A 26,133-nucleotide genomic window follows, 5' to 3' on the forward strand; every position below is an offset into this window, starting at 1 on the left:
ACAAAATTTATCCTTTTATTATAAAATTAATTTGTGTTCATTGTATAAAATTCAAACAATACAGAGATCTAGCCTCCAGAGGTAACTATTGTTTACAGTTTACTGCATATTGCTCTGCACTTTTTTATGAGGCCTGAATTTTACTGGTTGCTTCGGCAGATTAGAGTACCTTCTTTAAAAAAGCTTTGTACTAATGGAGAAGAGAGCATCATTTATCTTAAAAAAGTGCATATTTACCTACTAGTGTCAATATAACAAATAATGTATAAGTACCAAGTATATCATTTATCCAATCTTTTGGGACATTCACAAAGAATTCTACTCCAGAAAGCACCAATACACAGGAATCCTCATACATGTCGAATCATCTCTGGCTATCTTCAAATAATTAAGTGGTTGGGTGCTCTGAGCTGTGTAATACATAACTGTCTTTGTTTAAAGATGAAGCTTTAAAGTCTGTGAACTCTGCCAGCCTTGCCAACTGAATTCCTCAGTTCAGCTATCCATTTTATCCAGAAGTAGTTCACTGCTTGGGTGACATAATACAGTCCATTATGAATCACAAAATAGTTGGATGATAATTAAATGAGAATATAGAAGTTAGATTGCTTTGTACGCCATACACTGGTAAACAAATATTTGTTGCTAAATGATTTAAGGGATTTACATGTTAGTAAAGTACATGAATGGCATTAGTAGACTGCAGAATCTTATGCTTAATTCAGAAAGGTAAAATTAAATTGCAATTAATAGAGGACCAGGGGTACATATTCCCTTAGGGGTAATAATAATGCCTGACACATAGCAAGCATTAAATATGTGTTGAATGGATGAAAGAAATCAACTGAAAAACAAAATGGACCAAGAATATGCACTTCTTTTTTTAAATTTATTTATTTATTTATTTAGTTTTGGCCTTGTTGGGTCTTCATTGCTGCACATGGGCTTTCTCTAGTTGCGGTGAGCAGGGGCTACTCTTCATTGCGGTGCGCAGGCTTCTCATTGTTGTGGCTTCTCTTGTTGCCGAGCATGGGCTATAGGAGCGCAGGCTTTAGTATTTGTGGCACGTGGGCTCAGTAGTTGTGGCTCGCGGGCTCTAGAGCTCAAGCTCAGTAGTTGTGGCGCACGGGCTTAGTTGCTCTGCAGCATGTGGGATCTTCCCCGGCCAGGCATTGAACCCATGTTCCCTGCATTGGCAGGCGGATTCTAAACCACTGCGCCACCAGGGAAGCCTGAGAATATAAACTTCTATTTCACAAAGAAGAAATCCAAATAACTAATAAACACGTGAGAGTTTGTCCAACTTCATTAGTAAATGCAAATCAAAAGCCATAGTGCAAAGAAATTTGTCTCATCAAACTGGGGAAAAAACCCTAAAATCTGACAATATTAAGGGTCGGTGAAGGTGTGGGGGAAATAATATACCTGTATAGAGCTCACAGAATGTAAAATGATACACAACCTTGGGCAGCAATTTGGCTGGCTCTCATAAACTGAAACTAGAATTAGCAGTTCCACTTCTGGATGTAGACATAAGGACCACTCTGTACAAGTGTCTAAGGAGACATGCAAAGGATTTTTATTGCAGCACTGCTCCTAATAGCAAAAAAAACTGGAAAGAACCAATCTTTCATTAATAGAAAGAGGAAGGACGAATAGAAAAAAGGAATAAAATATGATACATATATTTTACAATGTTAACAAACAATATTATAAAATGAAATGGCTCTATGTATATTAGCATAGATCATTTTCAAAACATAATTTTGAGTGAAAAAGCAAGTTGCAGAATTATACACAGGGGAAGATACTGCTTTACACACTTAAACAGCATGTCCCAAGCTATGCATTGGTTATGGATGCTTATGTAAGTATGTAAAAGGGTGGAATGGGCTGGAAGGATACACATCAAACTTACAGTAGTGGTTGCTTCTGGGTAGAGGGTAGAGGAAGACAAGGTTAGAACTGGGAAGGGGCAGCTTGATGAAAGGGCTTTAACTTTAGCTATAAAGTTTTATTGTTTTTCACATGCCATCAAAGGTGGGGAAGCAAATTTGACAAAAGACAAAAGTTAACAAATTCCTGGTGGTAGAAGTATGGATAATATAATTTTTGTACTGTTTTGCATTTTGAAATGGGGGTCACTATGCATATCCACTAAGTCATTCATTTACATCATACAATATTCAGAAAATACAGTATATTTTCTATGCTTATTGCCCAGTCTCATCCATGCTTTGCCTTCTTCAGAGGCAGGAAATCACTGTTACCACTTTCTTGTTGCATCTTTTTCTCTCTCTGCACACACAAACACACATGAATATATGTATATATATATCTTTTTTTCCTACGTATGGTAATATACTGTATCTTTAAGAACTTTTAATACCTGTTCATCTAGAAGTATGTTGTTATTTTTAATGACTATATAGTATTTCATCCTGTCTTTTTGGAGGAAGAAAGTGAGAGGGAGGGAGGAAGGGAGATCAGGCCTCCGCTGCAGAAGAAAGGGTAATAATTCAGTAGACAATGGTGAAATCTTGAAGGTTCTAGAACAAGAATATGATAGTATATGCTCCTTAAGAAAATTAATTTGGGAGTACTTTGCAGGATGAATTGGAGGGTGGGTGAGGCTAGGGATGAATAAATCAGGTAACAGACTTAGTCAAAGATAAGAGGTAACAAGCACCTAACAAACCTTAGTGATAATTAAATGAAAAAGTGGGAGTGTAGGCAGAGCAATTGCAAAATAGGGTATGTTAAAACTCGACAGAGTGACTGGGTGGGAAGGAAAGAGTTAAAGATAATGAATTCCAAGTTTTCAGTGAATTAAGAACATGAAAGAACAATGATTCTACAACCAGAAATAGCCAAGTCAGGAAGAAGAGCTGGCTTGACAGGGAAAGAAGTGAAAGTCCATTTTCGGACACACTGGGCACAGGGCTCTGAAGTGGCTGCTTCAGAAAGTAAATGAAAGGAGCTTGGCTAATAGGAGGTATTCAAAATGTTTGCAGTGAATTAATGAATGAAATACAGTATAGGAGCCAAGGAAGGTGGTCAGGGCTGCTTATGTGAAATTGGGAGATACCTGCATCAAAGTGAAGGTAGAACTTCATGGAAGAAAATGGGTGAAAGTACGATCCTGTTTGTTTCTCAGCAGTGCAGGATGTTGAATGTGGGACTGTGCATATTACTAATTTCTGTGTAATATGTGGTCCTTCTACTATAAATGGAAGGACACAGCAGAAGAAATTGCCGGGGCAGAGTGCTGGGGCAGTCTAGAACTTATTACTGATGGGTGAAAAAGTGAGATCCATATCCATGCCACCTTTCTAGTGCTGCAGGATCATCAGATTCAAGTGTCCTTACAGTCCTGACTTGCTGCACCAGGGTTTTCTGGGTTGGGAGAAAGTGATAAAAAGAGGAAGTGGGGAAGGAGACTTTAAAAAAGAGGTTGGAGTAGTAGCAAAGCAGAGATGATTTGGATTCATTTCCTCATCATTTCCACCCCTGCTCCCTCTGACCTGCATTAATTCATTTACTCATTCATTCTTTCCACAAACATAATTGGGTACTTGCTAGGTTCAACACACTGTTCTTAAAGCTAAGGATATATAGGAATGAAACACAAAACAAAAAGTAGCCCCTCTCTTAAAGTGGTCAGTCTAGTGAAATTACAGGAAAATCCTTTCTGGTATTTTTCCTAAGGCTAATAGTGGATTCAGAATTTCTACACAGTAAGGGCTTAGGGCAGCCATCTGGTGGGCACTAGGAACTTATTTTAAAGCTATATTTATTTACCAAATCAACTGTTTTTTTTTTTAAGTTTATTGTTTGGGGGTGGCTTGGGCTCCTCAAGGATGTCACCGGAAGTTAAAACCCCCAAGGCCACCCTTTTGCTTAAGTCAATGTTTTAAGACATGCTTTTTGAGTTTATATCACTGCATTGTAAATAACTGACTGAATCCAAAAAGCGCACTTCTGTGGAGAAGCCCACACTGATAGGAATGAAGCAGGGACAAACACGTGTCACTTGGGGCCATTGGTGACTGAGTTCCTATATCACGCCTTTTCTGAGCAGTGCAGGAAAGAGCTTGAGCTTTGCAACCTGTTTGTGCATACCAGCGTGGTCACATGACCCTGGGCAAATCCTTTACCCTCTCTGAGCTTCATATCTTCCCCTGTGAAATGGAGAAGATAAAGCCATGCTTCAGATTCTTATGTGAATTAAATATCCTAACCTGATGTAATGCCTGACCTGTAGCAGGCTCTCCATAGACATTTCTTACCTTTGTCTCTTTGTTTCTGTGGTCTCAAAGTGAGTAACAGAGGCTAAAAGAGGTGGACTGATGCAGAAAATGGGCAACACATAGAAGTTCTTTCTCACTTGCCTGTTCTTATCCTGCCTAAATCTGTCATACCCAGGTGGGAAGGACTCAGGAACACTTACCAGAGGCGTTCTCCCTGAAGCAATCAGAAATATTTCACTTCAAGTCTGAAGAACTGTTTAGAATTTGGACAGATTCGGATGATGCACAGACTAGGCACACCTGATCCACTTAGAAAGAAGCTGACATTTTCCGACCTCTCAACTGCCTCTTCTAAATCCTTCACTACACCCTTTTCTTTTTCTACTCTCTTCCCACTGGAGCTGGTCTTGGGCATCTGCTGACCTGCCAATTGCTGTTCCACATTCATCAAATAATATGGCACCTACCGTTCAGATGTCCCTTTCCTACTGAGTCTCATTGTCATTCTGGGCAGCCTCCACAGCTATGAAATATGATGCATCCGAGACATCTGAGTCCCTAGCTTCACAAGTTCTTTTCTTCCCTTTGCTTCAGCCTCTCCACCGTGGTCACCTGAGTCCTGACTCCAAGGTGCTTCATCTCCACAATTGTAACCTCTAGTACAGCATCTTATTTCCTGAACACAGCTTCCTCTGTTTCCAACTCTTACTCTCTTTCTCACTAAACCTGTTCTTCAACCTTATTGAGATATTTGTCCCCTTGATCTTCAACTTCCTAATAAATCCTTCCTTCCTATCATCCTGTCCCTCCTTCAGCTTAAGGTCTGTGATTTTTTATTTAAATGAGTCTCTCCTTACCTCCTTTGCCCCCTTGTCCCTCCACCCCAACTGCTGACCCCAATCTCAGATCATTCCAGGTATCTTCCTTTCGGGCTTTTTCCTACCTGAACTACTAGGCATGGTGAGAGATCACAGCACCGTGTGCACTGTTGCATCAGTTGGGACCCAGGGATACCTGTAATCCTTCCACAGACTCCTACCCCAGCTCTTTTCTGTTGCCTCACCCAACTGGAAAACTGGACATGGCCCCACTTGGAATCCTCCAGGGACTCCTCATCCTTGTTAAGGTAACAGAGCATCCAATGCAGGTAGTGAATCAACCCCTGCCTTCCTCTCCACCTCTTTTCTTGTCATTTACTCACAGAACCACATTCTCCATGACTTGATCTGCTGTGGTTTCCTGAAGGCACCCTGCTCTCTCACATGTTCGTTTTTCTGTATTTGCTACTGCTTCTGCCTAGAATAGCGCTCCACGTTGTGGTATGCTGGACAGGTACCTGCTCTTTGTCCAAGATCTCTCTAGCCTTACCTTTTCAGGAAGCTTTATCTCAAGCTCACTGCAGAGGATTTAGTACATCTCCCCTTGGGTCCCACAGCACCCCTGGCCTGCCATCTCTGTGTGCTGGATAGCAGCTGTTTGACCCTCCAGATCCCTTTTCACCCTGTATTGGCTTAAAACGACAGAGATTTATTGTCTCCGTTCTAGAAGCCAGAAGTACCACATCAAGAAACTGGTGAGGCCATGCTCCCTCTGAAGGCACGAGGGAAGAATCTGTTCCACGTCTCTCTTCTAGCTTCTGGTAGCTGCAGGTATTCCTTGGTTTGTGGATGCATCACTCAAGTCCTGCATCTCCACATAGTGTTTTCTTTGTGTATCCCCACAGTCTTCCCTCTGTGTCCAAATTTCCCTTTTTTCAGCTATCAAATTTTTCTCATAACACTATTAAAATAATAATTTTAATATTTCACAAATTTTGAAACAAAGAAAAAATAATCTTTGAAATTGAAGAGGTGACTGACAGTTATTAACACTTATTTAATTTTCTTTTATGGGTCCCAAACCTTTTATTCAGTGTGGTACTCTTGTCTTGTTCCCCAATACTAGTTGTGAGCTCTTTAGGGCCATAATCATATTTGGGCTTCTTTCTGACAGCATCTGGCAGAGAACTTTCTACATAGTATTTATTTCTTGAATTGGACATAGACATTCATTTCTTAGAATGTATATGTTTCATTTAAATTTCATTTTCTAATTATTCATTGCTAACATACAGAAATAAAATGAACTTTTTTACATTGACTTTTTGTCATGTGACCTTGCTAAGTTCACTTATTTGTTCTAATATTTTTCTATAGATTTTTTAGTGTTGTTTACATATACTATCATTTCATCTGAAAACATAGTTTCACTTTTTTCCGATATAGACCCTCAGACTTTCTTTCTTCCTTTCCTTCTTCCCTTCTTCCTTCCTTCCTTCCCTCCTTCCCCTCCCCCTCCCCTCCCCCTCCTCTTCCCCCACCCCCTCCTTCTCCTCCCCTACCCGTCCTCCTCCTCCTCCTCCTGCCTTGAAGCCTTTCTTGACCATTATTTTGTCTTTCCCACTACTGTATTCAGAAATACAGATATGACTGGGGTCGTGCACCAAGGGCCAATAGCATACATAGAGTAATGTTTCTTTAAGTGTGATACAGGAACTGAAATAGAATTACTTAACGGTGTTTGATAAAATTGTAGATTCCTGGCGCCCATGTCATTCCTCATTCATACTCTGAGAGCAGGGCCCTGGAATCTGCATTTTAAACAAGCTTCACAGGTATCATTCATACTAAATTTAGAAAACCTCTGCCTCATAATTAATTATGTTTGTATGTGTGGGTTTGTGTGTGGGGGGGTGCACAGCATGTCTTTCTGCTATTTGATATGAAAAAGATAAAAACTAAGGCTCAGCAAGGTTAAAAAGCTCACTTGAATTCATTCAACAAATAAGTGGCAGAGGCAGGTTTTGAACCCAAGTCAGAGCCTGACTGCTTCCTGAGCATTCATAGTTTATGTTCCAAGTTAATTTTGCCTGAATTGTTCATAAGATTTTCCCAATCATTTGCTTTGCTTTAGCTTTGTGAAGTTTTTTTACAGCCTCACATAAGGGAGAAAGTTTTATGATCCATTTAAAAATGAAGTCTGAAACTTACTTTCTAAAAGCAGTTGTTTCCTTTTGATTTGCAGATTTTTATTCAAAATTCATGTTTGAAAACCAGCAAAGCAATGAATTCTCTAAAAAAAGAATTTTTTGGTTCTTTTCAGATGTCTTGTTAACAATCCTGTGAGACCAAAAGAGTTGAAAAGCATATGAAAAGAATCAACAATTACTATTAAAAATCCTTTCTCGGGCTTCCCTGGTGGCGCAGTGGTTAAGAGTCCGCCTGCCGATGCAGGGGACACGGGTTCGTGCCCCGGTCCGGGAAGATGCCATGTGCCGTGGAGCAGCTGGGCCCCTGAGCCATGGCCGCTGAGCCTGCGCGTCCGGAGCCTGTGCTCTGCAATGGGAGAGGCCACAGCAGTGAGAGGCCCGCGTACTGAAAAAAAAAAAAAAAAAAAAAAAAAAAAAAAAAAAATCCTTTCTCGAACTACAAATTTTACCTTTAATACATGAAAAAAATTTTAATGCAAAAATTAAAAATAAAATATTAGCAGCTAGGATTCAATATATATGGAAAGAACTTACCATAATCAAGAAGAGTTTATAATAGTTCACTTCTTAATCTTCTACCCCTATATTGCCCCTCCCCACTTCCATCTCCCTACTGGTAATCACTAGTTTGTTCTCTATATCTGTGAGTCTGAAAAGCATAGATTATTAAAACTAATGAACATTGAAAAAAAAAAAAAGAAGAGTTTATTCCATAACTATTAAAATGATTTATTAAAGTAGCTCATCATGTTAATAGGGAAAATTAAAAGAAAAAAAGGATTATTTCTATAAAAGGAAGAGAGCCTTAATAAAAATCAACATTTATTCCAATTTCTAATTTTTAAAAATTGGTAAAATATGAATAAATGGAGATTTCTCTAACATGAATCAAACATCTCTCTTAAGCTAACAGTCAGCAATATGCTTAAGAGTGAAACTTTAAAACATTCTCATAAAGCCAAGAACCATACTAGGTATCTCTTAAGACAGTTGTCCAGTTGTTAAGACTCTGTGCTTCCACTGCAGCGGGCACGGTTTTGATCCCTGGTTAGGGAACTAGGATCCTGCATGCTGCGTGGGCAAAAAAAAAAAAAAAAAAAGATTGTTACTTGTTCTGTTCTGGAATTTTTAGTCAAGGTAACTAGACATCAAAGCTAAATACCTCATGAAAAAGAGGAAAGAATAATTTGTGTAAGTGCTATGATTACATTACTGAAAACAGAAATTATTTAACAGAAAAACTATTAGAAATAATTTTTGTAAAGCTCAGTTAAGTTGGCTGGTTTCAAGATAAATAAATAAATAAATAAAATATTTTTATGATATAGCAAAAGCAATGAGTTAAAATATATCAAGGGAAAACTATCTTAACTATCTTAATAGAAACAAAAATACAAAACATCTAGAAATTAATAAAAATGTAGGATTGATATGTAGAAACTTTTTCAAAAACATAGAGGAAAATAATTTCCCAACTTATTTTATAATTTTAATGCAAACTCCATCAAAATCTTTACGGTTGGCAAGGCAAATTTAGAATGATGACATTTCAAACTAGTCAGGAAAAGATGGACTATTGGTTATTGATTTAGTGCTATTTATACTATTGACTAGTCATTTAGAAAATATAAAGTTGAATCCCTACCTCACACCTTATACCAAAATAAATTTGATAGATTAAAATCTAAATGTGAAAAAGGAAACCATAAAAGCAGTGGAGAAAATGTGTTGATAAATAATTATACGGTCTGGTGTGGAATTTTGAGTATCTTTATTTTTCTATTTATATTTTCTGTTTACTTTCTTCCTAGAGTGAATATGTATTAAAAAGTGATTGTGTGATATAAAAAAAAGTTTTTTCCTATGTAGAGTACTTAGGCCAACAAGAAATTATGGGACAAAGGAAGTGATTCTTTTTTTCTTCAGGTCCAAGCAAAGCCCAGGTTTGGTTCATTCTGACATATCGGATAATATTAGTTGTCCTTGTTTAATCTTTTTTACTCACGTAGTTTTTTCTATGTTGTGATGGATGAAATAATCATATATTCTCCTTTTCCTAATCATAAGGCACGGGGTCTCCCAGAAGGAGTAGTGATTGATGACAGTAGGAAGCCAGCATGCTATAAATATAACCAGAATATCCATGCTGTTGCTGAAAAGGAGTCAGTGAAACAATTCTCTTCTTAAGGTGGTTGTTTCTTTAAAACTTACTTTAATTACATTTTAAAATATGTGCACACTTTTATTAACAGACATTACAAAAATTCTGTTTACTATTTATTGACTACTGGCTGCTAGTTGTTTTCATTAGTTGTATGAATACTAGGGTGAAATAAAGAGCATTATTTATGGCTAACCTCACTGGAAGATGTAATGTTTTAAAGAATGAAGTGTGCTTTTTACATTTTCCCACATCAAACGATTTTTTTCTTTTTCTTTTTTTGGTTTTTGCTTTTCTATTTTATTCATAACAAAGGCAAGTTTCCCTCCAAAACCCAGAGATCGGTGGTAGAAAAATAACAAAGGAAAAATCCCCAATCCGTATAATAAAAACCTGGGAGTGCAGGTTAGGGGGTGTGTGTTGTGGAGGAGGGGAGGGATGGATGGATAACCAGCCACAGAGGATTAGGTGGAGGTTTGGTACCTGCTGAAGTTGTCCAGCACCCGTCATCCTCTCAGCATGTTGGCCTTCTTTGGGTCTTCATCAGCAGGACCATAGCAAGTGACATTCAGTACAAGAGCTGGTGTTCTTGGAGCCTGTGAACAGATACTGGGTTTTTGTTTTGTCGACTGGAAAAAACACACAACTTAAAAGTTGAGAATTATATTTTCTTAGGGGACATTACTGAGGACTATAGTCCGGGAAGGCAACCTCTCAGATAACTCTGAGGGACTGATCCAAAGAGGTAAGGGAGGAACAAGAATATATAGGAGTTTTTGCTGGGGGAAAAAAAAAATCATGTAGTCGAACATCAAAAGATTACTGCTAATCACAAAAAAATAGACTTCTCAAGTTAATGATTTTAGTGCTTTACTATGTATGGGAAGAGTCAAGAGTCTGGACTCATTGAAATTATTCCTTTGATATGCATCTTAATTATCAAGGGCCAGTGTCCTGTTTTCTCCATCCTGAATTCCCCCAAGGGCGCACCTACCCTGGCGTCTGCAGTGGCTGATGGCTGAATAGCGGGCAACATTCATCTGTTGTTTACTGGAATGGCAGACAACATTCTTTGTTTACTGAAACAGCAGCATTTTAAAAAATCCACAGTGTCCTTTTGTTTTTCTGCTGACACATAGCACTTTATTTGTGGGGAGGCTTGGTCTGGGAGAGGGGAGGCCGGGATGGACACCTAGCACCCATCTAGGCCCATTTTCCTGGACATCAGGTGTTATCTTCATGCAAGTTTGGAGGAAACACCCTTAGAGATAAAATCCCCAGGGGGCAGCGTTGTGACTGCCAGGCAGCAGGGGTTGGAGGAGCATCCTGGGCACAGCTGGGCCCTTGGGATGATAGGGCTTCAACGTTGGGCTCCATGTCCATGGTTAGAAAGCAGTGGCTGTACCTGTGCACACAGGCACATTGTTGGGGCCCACCAGGAACTTCTCCAAGTTCCAGGCCACGTCACTGCAGCACACTGAAGACCAGATGAAGTACTTGGGGCCGGTCATGAGTGCAGGGACGTTGTCATTGGACGCTGGCAGGGCCTCAGGAAAGAAGGCAAGAGCGAGTGTGCCCACGTGCCATTCATGTTGCCTGAAGCTGGGCTGGAACCTGCTGCCAGGACAGATTTGGAGTTCAGGATCACTTTGTTCTTGGCGTTTTCCTGATGTCTGAAGTGGTTGCCCGGGAAGCTGAGCACTATGTGTATCAGAATAATTTAGGGGGACTTGTTGAAATGTGGATCAGTTGTATCTTTATTCACTCCAAAATTTGAATACCACTTGAGACCCTTTTATTTTTTCTGAATGCCTGTAGAAATTCACAGTTGATTACACCCATTTTGGTATTTTATTTTACTGCTTTTCATTGTTACTTAATTGTTGGATGTGCCTGTGAGGTCCCTATAGTTTTGTTCCACACATTTTGTTCCATACATTGCCTAAATATTTCAAAGCTGGAGTAAATCCAAATTAAAAAAAAAAGTTCTACACGTCTGAATTTTAAAAAATTTTAAAAATACACAAAACCCTTGAATTTAAAAAAATACACAAAATCCCTGACTAGTGATTATTAAGTGCTTGGATCATGACTGTATTCTATTAAAAAATAATTCCTACATGTAACTGGAAATAAGATTGTTATTTCAGCCTTAGAAGAATGATAGAGTGAAACTTTTGATTATGTACGTAAATATATAAAAAGTCTTCCTACTAACAAGACTTTTTTTCTCCCCAGCTATTAAGCTAACCATGAAGAAAATTATCATCAATACACGGCGCTCTTTTGTAAACATTCCCAATGAGATCGTACCAGATATTGAAAAGGAAATAAGAAGGATGGAAAATGGAGCATGCAGGTAAATGCATGCTTTTTTCTATGGTTTTGTTTTTTTTTTCCTGGCTGTGTTGGGTCTTCGTTGCTGCGCGCAGGCTCTCTCTAGGTGCAGCGAGCGGGGGCTACTCTTCGTTGTGGTGTGAGGGCTTTTTCATTGTGGTGGCTTCTCGTTGTGTGGAGCACAGACTCTAGGTGCGTGGGCTTCAGTAGTTGTGGCACACAGGCTCAGTAGTTGTGGCGCACGGGCTTAGTTGCTCCGTGGCATGTGGGATCTTCCTGGACGAGGGATCGAACCTGTGTCCCCTTCATTGGCAGGTGGATTCTTAACCAGTGCACCACCAGGGAAGTCCCTATTTTTTTTTTTTTTTTTTTTGGCGGTACGTGGGCCTCTCACCGTTGTGGCCTCTCCCGTTGCGGAGCACAGGCTCTGGACACGCAGGCTCAGAGGCCATGGCTTACAGGCCCAGCCACTCCGCGGCATGTGGGATCTTCCCGGACCGGGGCACAAACCCGTGTCCCCTGCATCAGCAGGTGGACTCTCAACCACTGCGCCACCAGGGAAGCCCCCCTATGTATTTTTAATACTAGCCAAAGTTCTTCAATTTAACTAAGCTTAATTTCAGTTTAACTTTTAATTTGAAACCTTGAACTTTGTACTTTATTTAATTTAGTGAATTTATTCTTTAGGACAGCCTTACTTATCTAACAAATGAACATAGATATTATTGTGGTGATTCTTTAGATGCACCTTTGCCAAATATTTCATTAGTCACTGGCAAGACCTTTCCTCATGGGACATTTCACATCTAAAGGGATAACATTACCATAGAGAAATGTGAAAAAAAATACAAAGTGTGAAATGCTAACGTGTTTTAAAAGTATAATTTAAAGTGGTTACCCTATAAATGAATAAAATTTGTATAAATGTGGATGAATTTACTTTTAGTGGAAGGAAATGTTATTACAGGTTCAGAAAACTGTATAACATGACCTGAAGTACAGATATCATACTTTTGATTTGATAAATATTAGCTAATCAATGCATCAAACAATATAAATATGGAAGACCTAGAAAGTAGTTTCTTAATTACACGTATTTTACTGGATTGTGCATATACTCTGTCTAATTCTGTGTATTCTGAACAGTTGTCATCTCACTCTTATTAAAAACTGTTGTCTGTGTTCGTTTGAGAGAGAAAGAGACGAGAAATGAGACATGTTCCCCCACAATGGTTTAAAGCACTGATCTAATTAATCTCTGCCTCCTATTGAACCATAGCTCCTTTTCTGATGATGATGACAGTGCCTCTATGTTTGAAGAATCAGAGAGTGAAAACACTCATGCAAGGGATTCCTTTAGAAGTAGTCAACATGGAAGGGGACAGCCATCACAGAGGTGAGCAGTATGATCTATCCCTCCACATCAGTTTTTAAACTATTATTTAGATGAAAGAAAGGTGTTCTACTCTTCCACTCAGTGGGCTTGGCCAACACTTTTGCTACCCAGCTACTCTGCAGGATCTCGGGAGTAAATTGCTACTTCTGTTCCTTACCCTCTTCTTCTCTTGGGAAACTGCCACTGCCTGATGATAATTTGTGTCCGTGGGGTTCCAAGCCATGAACACTCTTGCTGATCATTTTCCCTGAGACCCGTGTCTGTCCCTTAGGAAACCTCATGCCTGAGTCCTCTCTGATTTCTTCCTTCTTTCTGATCCTTCTTCCAAGCAATTACGTGTGAGAGGGTTTAGCTGTCATTCTCTAAAATGGTCTCTCCCATTCAATCCTACTTTCAGGGAAGCAGAGCGCTAGGGTGAGTAACGAGATGAGAAAAGCTAAAAAATCCTTAGGGAAAAAGTACTTGTGGAAACTTCAAACGTGTGACCCTGAGAGTGTGGGAAGAGTGTGGTATTGGTGTGGATCAGGGGTTCCCATCCTGCCAAACATATTTACTTCTACTTTGTTTTTTTCCCTCTTTTTTTCCCCCCTCCTGTTTCTTTTCTCACTGACCACCTTCAGCTTTCATACTGTTTTCATTTGTCTTGTCTTCCCTTCCTATCTTCCCGGACAATCTAAGTCTTAATTGCTTTCTGGGAGTTAGTGGCATCCAAACTGGCTTACTCAGGGTGTGGAGGATGGTATTGTGATGCATTGTGAACACTGATTAATAAACATTTATTAATTACTTTGGTTCATGGCCCTGATATTCAGCAGCTCATGCTTCGTGGAGACTCTATATTTTCAAAAATTATCTAGGCACTAGTTAGTAATGGGTAGAACCTGAAAAGAATTTGTTCTTTAAGACTTTTTATTTACTATGGACATTACACACATGGTGACTATTATGATTTCACTGTGCTTTTTCATTTCCCAGGGAGCAGTACTTGCCTGGAGCCATTGCACTTTTCAATGTTAACAACAGCAGCAATAAAGAACAGTAAGTACATTGACAATAGTAAACCAAACCTTTGTTTTTAAAGAAAGACAGTAAAAAGGTAGAAATACATCTGAATGTGTTATACTGCATATATGTATCAGATGTATCAGAAATACATCTGAATGTGTTATACTGCAGATAAGAGCAAACTCTATCTAATCCAATGGCAAAGTTTTTCCATTATTTTGTCATTTGGTTATTTCCTCCTGAAAAATGTAGCTACTACATGTTACAAGTAATATGTATGTACGCCATGTTTATGGCATATATGAAATTGCCCCACCATGTGGTTAGGGTTAGGGTGGCTGACAAAATAAATAAAACATCATTAATCCTTCCCACTCTGAGCCAATGTGTCTTAGGTCAAGTTTCCCAGGAGACAGTCTCTGAGAAGGAGCTTTGTATACAGAGGTTTATTGGGAGTGCTCTCAGAAATGATACCTAGAAGGGAGTTAGGGGAGTAGGATTGGGTAGAAGGAGAAGTTGAACTTCAGAGAATAGAGTTGATGTGCCATGTGATGCTATGAGGAGCTCTGGAGAAGGGATGGCCCTTCAGAGCTGTTCCATAGTTAGGCAATAGGACTGGGCTTTGTACCCATGTGCAGTCATTGTATGAGGACTGCCTCTAGGAAGGGGTGCATAATTTTGAGCACGGTGGCTTCCTTCAGCCAAGGCCAGCCAAGGGAGAGGGAAACTATGAGCTGGCAGCAACCCAAACTGGATAGTGGCACTGGTCAAAGCCCTGAGGCAAAAAAGCAAATTAGTATCCATAATATATATTGATTCAAGTCAAGGTTATTTGATGCCCTTTCCATGGTGTAATTAACTTGCCATCAAGTGACTGATTGCTTTCCTCAAGTAATGGAGCTCTTTTAGAGTCATAGCATTAGTCTTTGTAACTGGAAGACTGGACATTCAGCAATAGCAGCAGTTAAATCGCCTGGGTGAACGGGACCTCATGTGTTGGGCCCATGTATAGTCTCCATCTCTGCCACCATGGTTGCTCCATTCATATCCACATTGTGCCAGCATTCAGGATGCCAGTGACAGAGGTTGGCTTTGTCAGCAGGCTGATTTATTCTGTCTACTTGGTTGTTCTTTTCTTTTCCATGGCACCTACTATTTGATGGGCATTAATATGGGATACAAAGGTTTTAAAACCTTTTGCTCATGCCCATAAAGTCCATTTAGTCTGCCTATTCTCCAGAATTATTTTTCCCGATCTTGCAATATTTTTTTATCAGGTCCCTGACCAACCACCCAATGCATTGTGACTGCCCATGAATCACTGTATATTCTTTTTTTAAAAAAAAAAATAATAAATTTATTTATTTATTTATGGCTGCCGTTGGGTCTTCGTTGCTGCGTGCAGGCTTTCTCTAGTTGCAGCGAGTGGGGGCTACTCTTTGTTGCAGTGCACGGTCTTCTCATTGTGGTGGCTTCTCTTGTGGCAGAGCACGGGCTCTAGGCACGCGGGCTTCAGTAGTTGTGGCTTGCAGGCTCTAGAGCGCAGGCTCAGTAGCTGTGGCGCATGGGCTTAGTTGCTCCACGGCATGTGGGATCTTCCCAGACCAGGGCTCGAACCTGTGTCCCCTGAATGGGCAGGTGGATTCTTAACCACTGTGCCACCAGGGAAGTCTGCCTTGTATATTGTTAATTTAGGCCATTGCTTTTTCCCCACAAAGTAGATGATTGTGCATTGCTTAAAGCTGTGCCATTGGTAAGATTAACCTCAGTATCTTTTAAGGCCACCTCTAGGTAAGGCTGTATTGTAGACAACAGCTCATTTTGGCTTGCATCCAGATGCTAAGCTGACCCACCCACAGATCATGCTCCATCAGTTGTTCCTATAAGCCCAGTATATGGCCATGGGTCAGGGGGAGGAATAGCTTTGATGCAGCAGTGGTAGATGACATGGGGCGAGGGTGCCGAGCCACCTGCTCAGTCCCAAGTACATCACTTTATCATGTGACAGGTTGCAATACAACCTTATGACTTGTTAGTTCTGGCAGGATCCAGCTCATGGTCAGCAGTCATTTTCTGTCCCATGGTTAGATAATCCTCTTTCAGGACCCAATTAACATGATGTCATTGATATGGATATAGTGGACCAATGTGAGACTCTGAGGAATGTCCACATGGTCCAGGTCCCTCTAGATTATGTCATGACAGTGGGAGGGAGAGTTAACATAGCCCTGGAAAATAGTGTAAATATATACTGTTTTCCATCCCATGTGAATATGAACTGTTTCTGACCCTCTTCCCCGGTAGTGGTTAAAAATAACACATTCACCACGATTGACCCAGAACCTTAGGAATATGGTATTGATTGGGTGAGTGTATTGTTTTTCACATCTGCCACAGTGACTACAATTGGAGCTATTATTTGGTTGATTTTGCATTAGTCTGCTGCCATCCACCAGGATCCATTTGGTTTTAATAGGGGCCAGACATTGAATTAAATGAGGGTGTGATGGAGAAGCACCACCCCTGCATGCATTAGGTCTTTAAGGGTTGCATTTCCTTTCCTGTCCAGGTTGCAATATTGCTTTTTGCCAGCAGGTAGGAGGCAGCTTTAGGGCTTCCACTTGGTCCTCCCCACTATGTTAGCTCTTATTCCACAAGCCAAGGAACTAGTGGAGATGAGGAGATGATTGTCATTCTGCCAATGACTAAGTAAATGCATTCCATGTTTACATAGAGGAACTGGACAAATGACCACAAGGGGGCATCCTTAGACCCAGTGGAGGCCCCACAAATTACTACCAAACCACCATATGTCCCTCACTTTAATGGGGGTGGGGCATGATGATGCTTTAGTCCCTGGGTCTCAATATCAACTTGGGTCCTGTGTGAAAATGGCCTTTAATGTATCTAGGTATTCTTTTTTACCCCCAGTGTACAGTTACTTAAGTAAATGATCATTGGTTTTCTTTGGAGGAAAGACTGGGGAAATCATTACTGAATATACTTGTCATGGTGTTGCAGAGTCCTTCTTCATGGGGACTGGGCTTCTCCTCTGACTGGTGGTTTCATTTCTGAGAGCTACCTCAGGTTTAGAAACTTTTCAAGGGGTTGTGACTTTTTATTGGGGTAAGTTGCCATTAACCTCCTGAGCATCCATTTCCAATTTGTTTTTTATTATAAATGTAAAACAGTACCCTAACAAGTCAACAAGGTGCCCATCTATCTAGGAATACAGTATTCTGTTAACCTCTTCCATAGCGCTCTGTGGGTTAAGACCCTGGCTACTATGCTCACCTTACTGATAATTAAAATTATCAGACCTGTTTCTCTTCTGATGGGTAAGCACTGCCACTGGTCTCTGTGATTTCTAGATCCTGTCATCCCTATTGCTCTCAGGGAAGTCTACTTCTGTACCCAGTTCAGCATCTCTCACTATCAGCCCTGGTCTACAGAGGACAGCACCAATGACCTTCTCAGTAATGTTGGTGCCCCTCTCACCAGCACATTCCCTGTCATTTTTGTATCCTCTGAGCCCTCTTAGGGAACATAATCAGTTGGTGGGCTATTTTTCTTACTTAGTATATCCATTTTAGCCCACCACTTCTCTGAATCTTTCTGATACCTTCCTCCACCATGTGCCATGGCATTTTATAATTTATATTTCACTTACTGTGAGCTGTCACCTTTTCTGAGCTTCTAAGAGCCATCCAAGAAGTGTGCCAGCACCATCTCCCAGGGTCTATGTTAGGGTGTTAAATCTTGTATCATAGGAATGTACTCCCATAGCAATAAACTCCCCCTTATCTAACTTTATGTTCTGTTTCTGTTTGTACATGACAATCTTAGGTGCCAAGCCCCATCTCCTTGTCAATTTTATCTCCTATTTCTCCTTAGTAGCAGCTTTCTAGTTCTGCTGGGCCATTCCTATACAGACTAAGTTCATTTGTATATTTGCACCTGAAAATTTTCCTCCCTTTAACATCCTTTCTCTTCTTTTTTTTTTTTTTTTGCGGTACGCGGGCCTCTCACTGTTGTGGCCTCTCCCGTTGCGGAGCACAGGCTCCGGACGCGTAGGCTCAGCAGCCATGGCTCACGGGCCCAGCCACTCCGCGGCATGTGTGATCTTCCCAGACCGGGGCACGAACCTGTGTCGCCTGCATTGGCAGGTGGACTCTCAACCACTGCGCCACCAGGGAAGCCCCCTTTCTCTTCTTCTTAACCTCTCCAACTCTTACCCATACTCTGAGGCCTAGGTTTAGACCTACTTCCCTTTAAAAGCCTTCCCTGACTATCACAGTGGTAACGAGATGCCTGATCATTCATGTCTGAATAATACATTTTCCCAAGATATCTGAGCCAACAATGACAGCCTACTATGTCCTTAGCTCTGTCTGACTCAAGAATCCATTCTTCTGCTGATAGAGAAAGCCAAATGCGGAAGGAGCCCGCTAATCCCATATTCTCCACTCAAGAAGAAATTGTATAAAGAAGAAGGTGATCTCAAATCTGGTGAATGATTCTAATTAGGATTCTACGCTGTTACCACAGAGCTTTTTGTCTGCTCATAAAACATTGCTTCAGCCAGGATTACCCCTCTAAAGAAAATTGATGGCATTTTCTTGAAATTCTCAAAACTCTTATTCAAGTATAAATACAAGTGACATCAAGAAGCTTAAATTTTAAGTACCCATTTTTTGGATATACATTGAGACTTTGAAAGTACACTCTTGGGGGCTCTTGTTTCTTAAATTTCCCTCCCTGGGTTTATGCCTTTATCCACCTCCATTTTCTCCAATTTTCCACACGCACTAATTCCCAGGAATTTTATTTGTTTATTGTCTGGGTGCATGTCTATTTCTTGTTGAACCCACCATTAGGAGATCAGATTTCTGGTCTCTGAATATGGGGGCAGGTCTTTGAACACGGGGGCAGGTCTTTGAACACAAAGCCCAGAATTCTCGCCCAGTGCAGAGGAAGGTAAACAAGAATGGAGGTCAGAATATAATTTGATTATGTGATATATTGTTTTTTTTCTATAGAAAACCAAAAGAAAAAAAGAAAAAGAAAAAAGAAAAGAAGAGGTAAGTAAGACTTTGGCATGAATCACCCCACATTTTTCTATCCATAACATTTTTGTATTTTGCCAACTACATCTCTCATTTCTTCAGCAAGCCAGATGATAAAAATGAAAATAAAAAGGACCCAGAAAAGGAAAAGAAGAAAGAAAAGGACAAAGACAAGAAAAAGAAAGAGGAGAAAAGCAAAGACAAGAAAGAAGAGTAAGTATTTTTACTGGCATTGAAATTAGGAATAAATTTGTGATGGGTTTAGGATGCAGGGATAATTTCCCACAAGTTTATAGTAAAGAGGCCCAGTGTAAAGACTAAATAAATTGTTATCAAATGTGAATTTAATTTTTTTCAAATTTCCTTAAAATTAGCAATGGTAGCCTTAGTTTTCTAATCAAGAATTTTCAGCGTCATGGTTAATTTCCTTCCTTAAACACTGGTGAAGATAAACTTACCACTGGGACAGATTTAGGATCCAAAGAAAATTGCATTTCTAGGATCTTACCATCAATATTTTTAGTCGAAATAAAAATGTAATAATTTCATTAACAGTTTTGAGTCATAAATACTGTATGGCAAATAATCCAAAGTAAAGTAGTCTCATTGCAAAAGCCATGCCTAATTTTGAGAGCAGTATAAATGCTGTCAAAACATCAGCTATTTGAAAGAAACTTTTTAAAACATTTGAGAGTTAGAGTTTCACAAGGATAAGGCTGAGTGATATTTTCAGAACTATCTTTTTGCTTTTTATTAAAGAAAATATTGTCTTCTAAACTTACTCAAAGAAAACTCTTTACCAGATGATGGTTTACTTATTTGTGCCTGTTAGAAATGTGTTGATGTTGTATAAAAGAAAAAAATCCTTAAAAATATAAATTTGATACCAGAAAGTTTTAAAAAAAGTCCATTTGATCATATAGTTCCTTCCTTCCTTCTTTCTTTTGCCCTCTGTTGCCTCTCAATTCTTCATACACACTTAAGAACAAGCACTTTATATTAGATTGTGTTATATTCTTCTCTCCATACAGATGAGAAAGAAGCCATGAGTTCCCCCTCACAGTGTGGTCCCCAATTGTTTTGTTACCTGGTAGGGGGAGTGGTAAAATCATCATTGTCCCACCAACCATTGCCTACCAAAGGGGTCTGTGGAATATCCAGAGTTCGGCATGATCTATGCCATTGTTCTCTCTCAGTAGCTGGAGTGATAGAAGTGTCTGCAGCATCACAGTAAAACAAGGTTTTTAATAAAAGTCTAAAGTATGGTTTAATGTAAGACTAGTAATTTAACTATCTATCCACCCCTCCCTAACCAGTTTCTTATGACTAATGCACTTATGCCAAGCTAGTCTTCCCACTGTGGAGTGAGCTTCTTCAGCTTATTTCTAATTCATCAATTGTGGGCGATGGGCATAACCATATTTGATATTTGAAATAAAAATATTCTTGTTTCTTGGTAACCTTCCCCTTTATTTCCAATTGCTGCTAGGGAGAAGAAGGAAGTCATGGTTATTGATCCCTCAGGAAGCACGTATTACAACTGGCTGTTTTGCATCACCTTACCTGTCATGTACAACTGGACCATGATTATTGCAAGGTGTCTATATATTTTTGTGGATCTCAAACCACTTCTAGTTTCCAAGTTAACTGACTTAACAGTTTGGCCTAGAGCTCTTTAGGACATACCTCCTTTCTCCACCACAGGTTGTGAAGAGAGGTTGCATCATTCTCAATGTGTTTTCCTAAGAGCAAGATTAGCTGCTTTGGTTCCCAATATCCTTGGAAATCCAGTATGGGGATGGGGGTGGGGTGGGGATAGTTTTAAACTTTTGATTGCTCAATCATTTAATTAGAACTTTGGGAGAAACTTTTTATTTTCTTTGGCCTGCAAGAAAAAAATTTTGCCAAGACTGGAAAAAGATCAAGGATCTAGGTTTTATAGAGCAAGATGTGTTTCTCAAGGGATATCTATAGTTCCTTGTCTTTTAGACAGTAAACATCTCAGCCATCCAGGACCAAGCATGATTTCCCAAGGCATTTTGGGTACAAATAGTCAACATGAACCTGGCTATCAATGTGTATCACCCAAAAATACTTTGACGTTAGCTTGAAGTCATTTATTCTCATTTGATGTTTTCACAAAGCTGACTAGAATAATGGAAAGAATGTTGAAATTCAGAAGTGTGAGAAAACTAAATCCAACCCTCAGATTTGGGAATAGATTTGGGAAAGCCATGGTTGATTAAATGGACTCCAAGGACCCCTCCTCGCCTTAGTGTGTTATACTTCTCATCGTGATAAAAATTATACAAAGAGGACTTTTACTTAAATTGGTCCCATTTCATTTTATTTATACAAGTTTTTCTTTTACAGAGCATGTTTTGATGAACTTCAGTCTGATTACCTAGAATATTGGCTCATTCTTGATTATTTATCAGATATAGTCTATCTTCTCGATATGTTTGTACGAACAAGGACAGGTAAATATGTTGTTTTGGATATTTTGTAATTTCATGCTTTTATCTCTATGTATAACTTGAAATTTCTTTCTTTCTTTTTTTTTTTTTTTTTTTTGCTGTATGCGGGCCTCTCACTGTTGTGGCCTCTCCTGTTGCGGAGCACAGGCTCCAGACGCACAGGCTCAGAGGCCATGGCTCACGGGCCTAGCCGCTCCGCAACATGTGGGATCCTCCCGGACCGGGGCACAAACCCGTGTCCCCTGCATCGGCAGGCGGACTCTCAACCACTGCGCCACCAGGGAAGCCCAACTTGAAATTTCTTAATTCAAGTATTCTTCAAAAAAAAAAGACTCACAAAAATTTGTTTTAGAGGAAAAAGCACTCTTGAAAGTAAGAGTACCATATACCCACCCACAGGCTTAGGCCACTCCAGCTGATTCAGAAGGATGTTACTAGGCAACCTTCTGGATGTGGATTGATGGCTTTCCTCCATTTTTCTGTTCACTGGGTTTATACCAGGAGAGAGGAATAGAGAGAACAGAAATATTCTGCCAGTTCTGTGGGGAAAGGGTAATTGCTACCTAACAGAGATACCTTGAAGAGGCATGGGGGAAAATGTCATTGTACTCAGCAGAGCTGTACTAGAAATTTTATAAGAAACAGGATGTACATCCTTAATTCAACTTTGTGGTCCATGATGAGGCATTATTGACCAATAATCTGGGCAGGATCTGATAGCTTCCGACTTAAGTATTCTTGTTAAGTAGGTATAAGCTCATTTTTCTATACTACCACATGCAAAGGTAACCTGTGTATGCAGAGTATTGCTTTTAAGAATCATTATGTAAAATAAAGACATTCTCTAATATCAGTGCACTGGAGCAATGCTTCAGTTCAGTTCTATGCACAGCTCTGGTAACCAGGAAGAGAAACAAATTTTTCCCTAGTGAAATATATCCTGGTATTGAAATTCTGGGTTTAACACACAAGGTGCATGGTAGCAGCTTAAGAGAAAGGAAAATCCCAGATGTCTAAGGAAGCCTGGGAGGGGCAAGAAAGAGATATGAAAGTGAAGCCTCAAAGGACATATGCTTCACATTGAAGGGGCAAGGCAAGAATATGCACAATAGTCAAGCAGCAAGGAGGTACCCAAGCTTCAAGGGTGGGGCTGGGATTCTGACAAAAGAGTGGCATGAGGAATTAAGCACAGTGCTAGAAAAAGAAAACTTTCCAAGAACCCTGTTCATAAAAGGCATAGCTTTACTTGGACAAGATGCTGACTCTAGAGAGGTCTGTATATATACCTTGTATATATACATTGCATATAATCTCTCACTTCTGTACTTACAAAGCTTTACTTTTCATTTCTGCAAAAGAACATTTTCCACAGCCATATGTTGATCAGTACTCATATCTTATTACATTGCTAAAAGCATATTTATTGGAATGAACTCTTGTTTTTTTTTTTTTTTTGGTGGTATGTGGGCCTCTCACTGTTGCGGCCTCTCCCATTGTGGAGCACAGGCTCCGGACGCGCAGGCTAAGCAGCCATGGCTCACGGGCCCAGCCGCTCTGCGGCACGTGGGATCCTCCCGGACCAGGGCACGAACCCGCGTCCCCTGCATCGGCAGGCGGACTCTCAACCACTGCGCCACCAGGGAAGCCCCTGAACTCTTGTTTTGAACTCAATGAAGTTTGTTGAGAGTTACTTTAGAAAAATTTACAGTGGCATAAAAAGGAAAAAACATTACTTTTTTTTTTCTATTTTAGGTTACCTAGAACAAGGACTACTGGTGAAGGAAGAGCTTAAACTCATAGAGAAATATAAATCAAACTTTCAATTTAAACTTGATGTTGTATCAGTGATACCAACTGATCTGCTGTATTTTATTCTGGGCTGGAGCTATCCAGAAATTAGACTAAACAGACTACTAAGGATCTCTCGAATGTTTGAGTTCTTCCAGAGAACAGAAACAAGGACAAACTACCCAAACATCTTCAGGATTTCTAACCTTGTTATGTATATTGTCATCATCATCCATTGGAATGCGTGTGTGTACTTCTCTATTTCCAAAGCTGTTGGATTTGGAAATGATACGTGGGTCTATCCTGATGTTAACGATCCTGAATTTGGCCGTTTGGCTAGAAAATATGTATACAGCCTTTACTGGTCTACACTGACTTTGACCACCATTGGTGAAACACCACCTCCTGTGAGGGATTCTGAGTATATCTTTGTGGTGGCTGATTTCCTAATTGGAGTGTTAATTTTTGCCACCATTGTTGGTAACATAGGTTCTATGATTTCCAACATGAATGCAGCCAGAGCAGAATTTCAAGCAAGAATTGATGCAATCAAGCAATACATGCATTTTCGAAATGTAAGCAAAGATATGGAAAAGAGAGTTATTAAATGGTTTGACTATCTGTGGACCAACAAAAAAACAGTGGATGAGAGAGAAGTCTTGAAGTATCTACCTGATAAACTAAGAGCAGAGATTGCCATCAATGTTCACTTAGACACGTTAAAAAAGGTGCGCATTTTTGCCGACTGTGAAGCTGGTCTGTTGGTGGAGTTGGTCTTGAAATTACAACCCCAAGTCTACAGTCCTGGAGATTACATTTGCAAGAAAGGGGATATTGGACGAGAGATGTACATCATCAAGGAAGGCAAACTCGCCGTGGTGGCAGATGATGGAATCACTCAGTTTGTAGTATTGAGTGATGGCAGCTACTTCGGTGAGATCAGCATCCTTAACATTAAAGGCAGCAAAGCTGGCAATCGAAGAACGGCCAACATTAAAAGTATTGGCTACTCAGATCTGTTCTGTCTCTCAAAAGATGACCTCATGGAAGCTCTAACTGAGTACCCAGATGCCAAATGTATGCTAGAAGAGAAAGGGAAGCAAATCTTGATGAAAGACGGTCTACTGGACTTAAACATTGCAAATGCTGGAAGTGATCCTAAAGATCTTGAAGAGAAGGTCACTCGAATGGAGGGGTCAGTAGACCTCCTGCAAACAAAGTTTGCTCGGATCCTGGCTGAGTATGAGTCAATGCAGCAGAAACTGAAGCAAAGGCTAACCAAGGTTGAGCGATTCCTGAAACCACTTATTGACACAGAATTTTCAGCTATTGAAGGATCTGGAGCTGAAAGCGGGCCCACAGACTCTACACAGGACTGAAAAGCTGGTTATTCATAAGGACGTGCCTCAAGATCCTTTTGGTGATGTGATGATGGCACCTGTAAGTTGAAAGAAGAGAATGATTCAGCTGGGAATTTTTCCATAAGGAAAATGTGCTTTGGTGCAGGGCACCAAAGGCCGTACACTCACTTGTGCGGTACTGTGGCTAAAGAATCATCACACTTAGAATTTTTCACAATGGATAACGTGCAAAGATATAAACCAATTAACTTATCAATATTTATATCTTCTGATTTTTTCACATGTGCTTCTTTTATGTAACACTCTTTATAAAAGTGAACAAGTATCCCTCACTTTCAGGCAATTTATATTGTTAAGGAGCAACTGGGAATTACCGTGTACATCATGTTCAGGATACCATTTAAAAAGAATTAGAATGGAATAAAGTAAAATAAAACCTAAAGCTGTAGTGGATATTATTTATTTGATAATTTAGTAGAGAGTTTAGGATATTTTAGAGCTTCTGGGGCATTTTAGGGACCTTAATCATTTTACTCTAGGGCTTGGGAAGAATGGTTGAGAAAAACTTCTTACTGATAAAAGCATGACAAACCATATATTTATATATATATATATATATATATATATATGAAATTGAAAATCATAAGATGTTATAGGAATCTTTTATAATAAAATTTTTTAAATTATCTAATTATTAAGACCTGACAGCAGTGGCTACTATCTTCTTTCTCTTGACTGACCAGCAATAAGAAAAAAAGATAAAGGTAATACTCTTGCTGGGTGATGAACAAAGGAAATTGTTGTTAGAAAAGGAGACCTGAAAGTTCTATGGTCCAGCATGGGCATCATGGGAGCTTCTTAGAAATTCAGAATCTCAGGCCCTACCCCAGACCTGCTGTATCAGAATCTGAATTTTAACAAACCCCTAGGTAATTCATACATTAAAGCTTGAGAAGCACTTAGCTAGAGAACCAGGAAGGAGTTAATGGGAGGATGGTTCTAGAAAAGAAAAGGGAACTATATGACAAGTGTGTGCTCATGGAAGACATTGCTAATCAATTATACAACTCTACTGCTAAACCCAGATGTGGCTCAATAAATTCTCAACACAGATCACTGGAATTGATATCAGATTTCTATACGTGCCTGTAATAATACGACTTAACGTGGCTTCTTGTTAATTTGACATTTCAGATATCTATGTGGACCTCAATCGGTGCATGCCAATGGTAGAATTTATCCTACTCTACCAATAGAATATTTA

At 39.7% G+C, this 26,133-nt stretch overlaps 1 protein-coding gene across 1 annotated transcript in view; it reads left to right on the forward strand.

Moving 5' to 3' along the window:
- The window catches only part of CNGA1 (cyclic nucleotide gated channel subunit alpha 1), a 42,670-nt gene extending 17,446 nt beyond the window's left edge, over positions 1 to 25,224 (forward strand). Inside the window, exons 2-9 of the mRNA XM_081250374.1 lie at positions 11,678 to 11,798; positions 13,056 to 13,172; positions 14,148 to 14,210; positions 19,217 to 19,258; positions 19,346 to 19,456; positions 20,733 to 20,840; positions 21,617 to 21,723; positions 23,473 to 25,224. Coding sequence (XP_081106500.1) covers positions 11,692 to 11,798; positions 13,056 to 13,172; positions 14,148 to 14,210; positions 19,217 to 19,258; positions 19,346 to 19,456; positions 20,733 to 20,840; positions 21,617 to 21,723; positions 23,473 to 24,887 — 2,070 coding nt within the window. The 5' untranslated portion in view covers positions 11,678 to 11,691 and the 3' untranslated portion in view covers positions 24,888 to 25,224. The remainder of the gene's footprint in view (positions 1 to 11,677; positions 11,799 to 13,055; positions 13,173 to 14,147; positions 14,211 to 19,216; positions 19,259 to 19,345; positions 19,457 to 20,732; positions 20,841 to 21,616; positions 21,724 to 23,472) is intronic.
- The last annotated feature ends 909 nt before the right edge of the window (positions 25,225 to 26,133 follow it).

The sequence above is a fragment of the Mesoplodon bidens genome, assembly GCF_964165515.1.
Source record: "Mesoplodon bidens genome assembly, chromosome: 1".
In the NCBI taxonomy this organism is placed as follows: Eukaryota; Metazoa; Chordata; class Mammalia; order Artiodactyla; family Ziphiidae; genus Mesoplodon; species Mesoplodon bidens.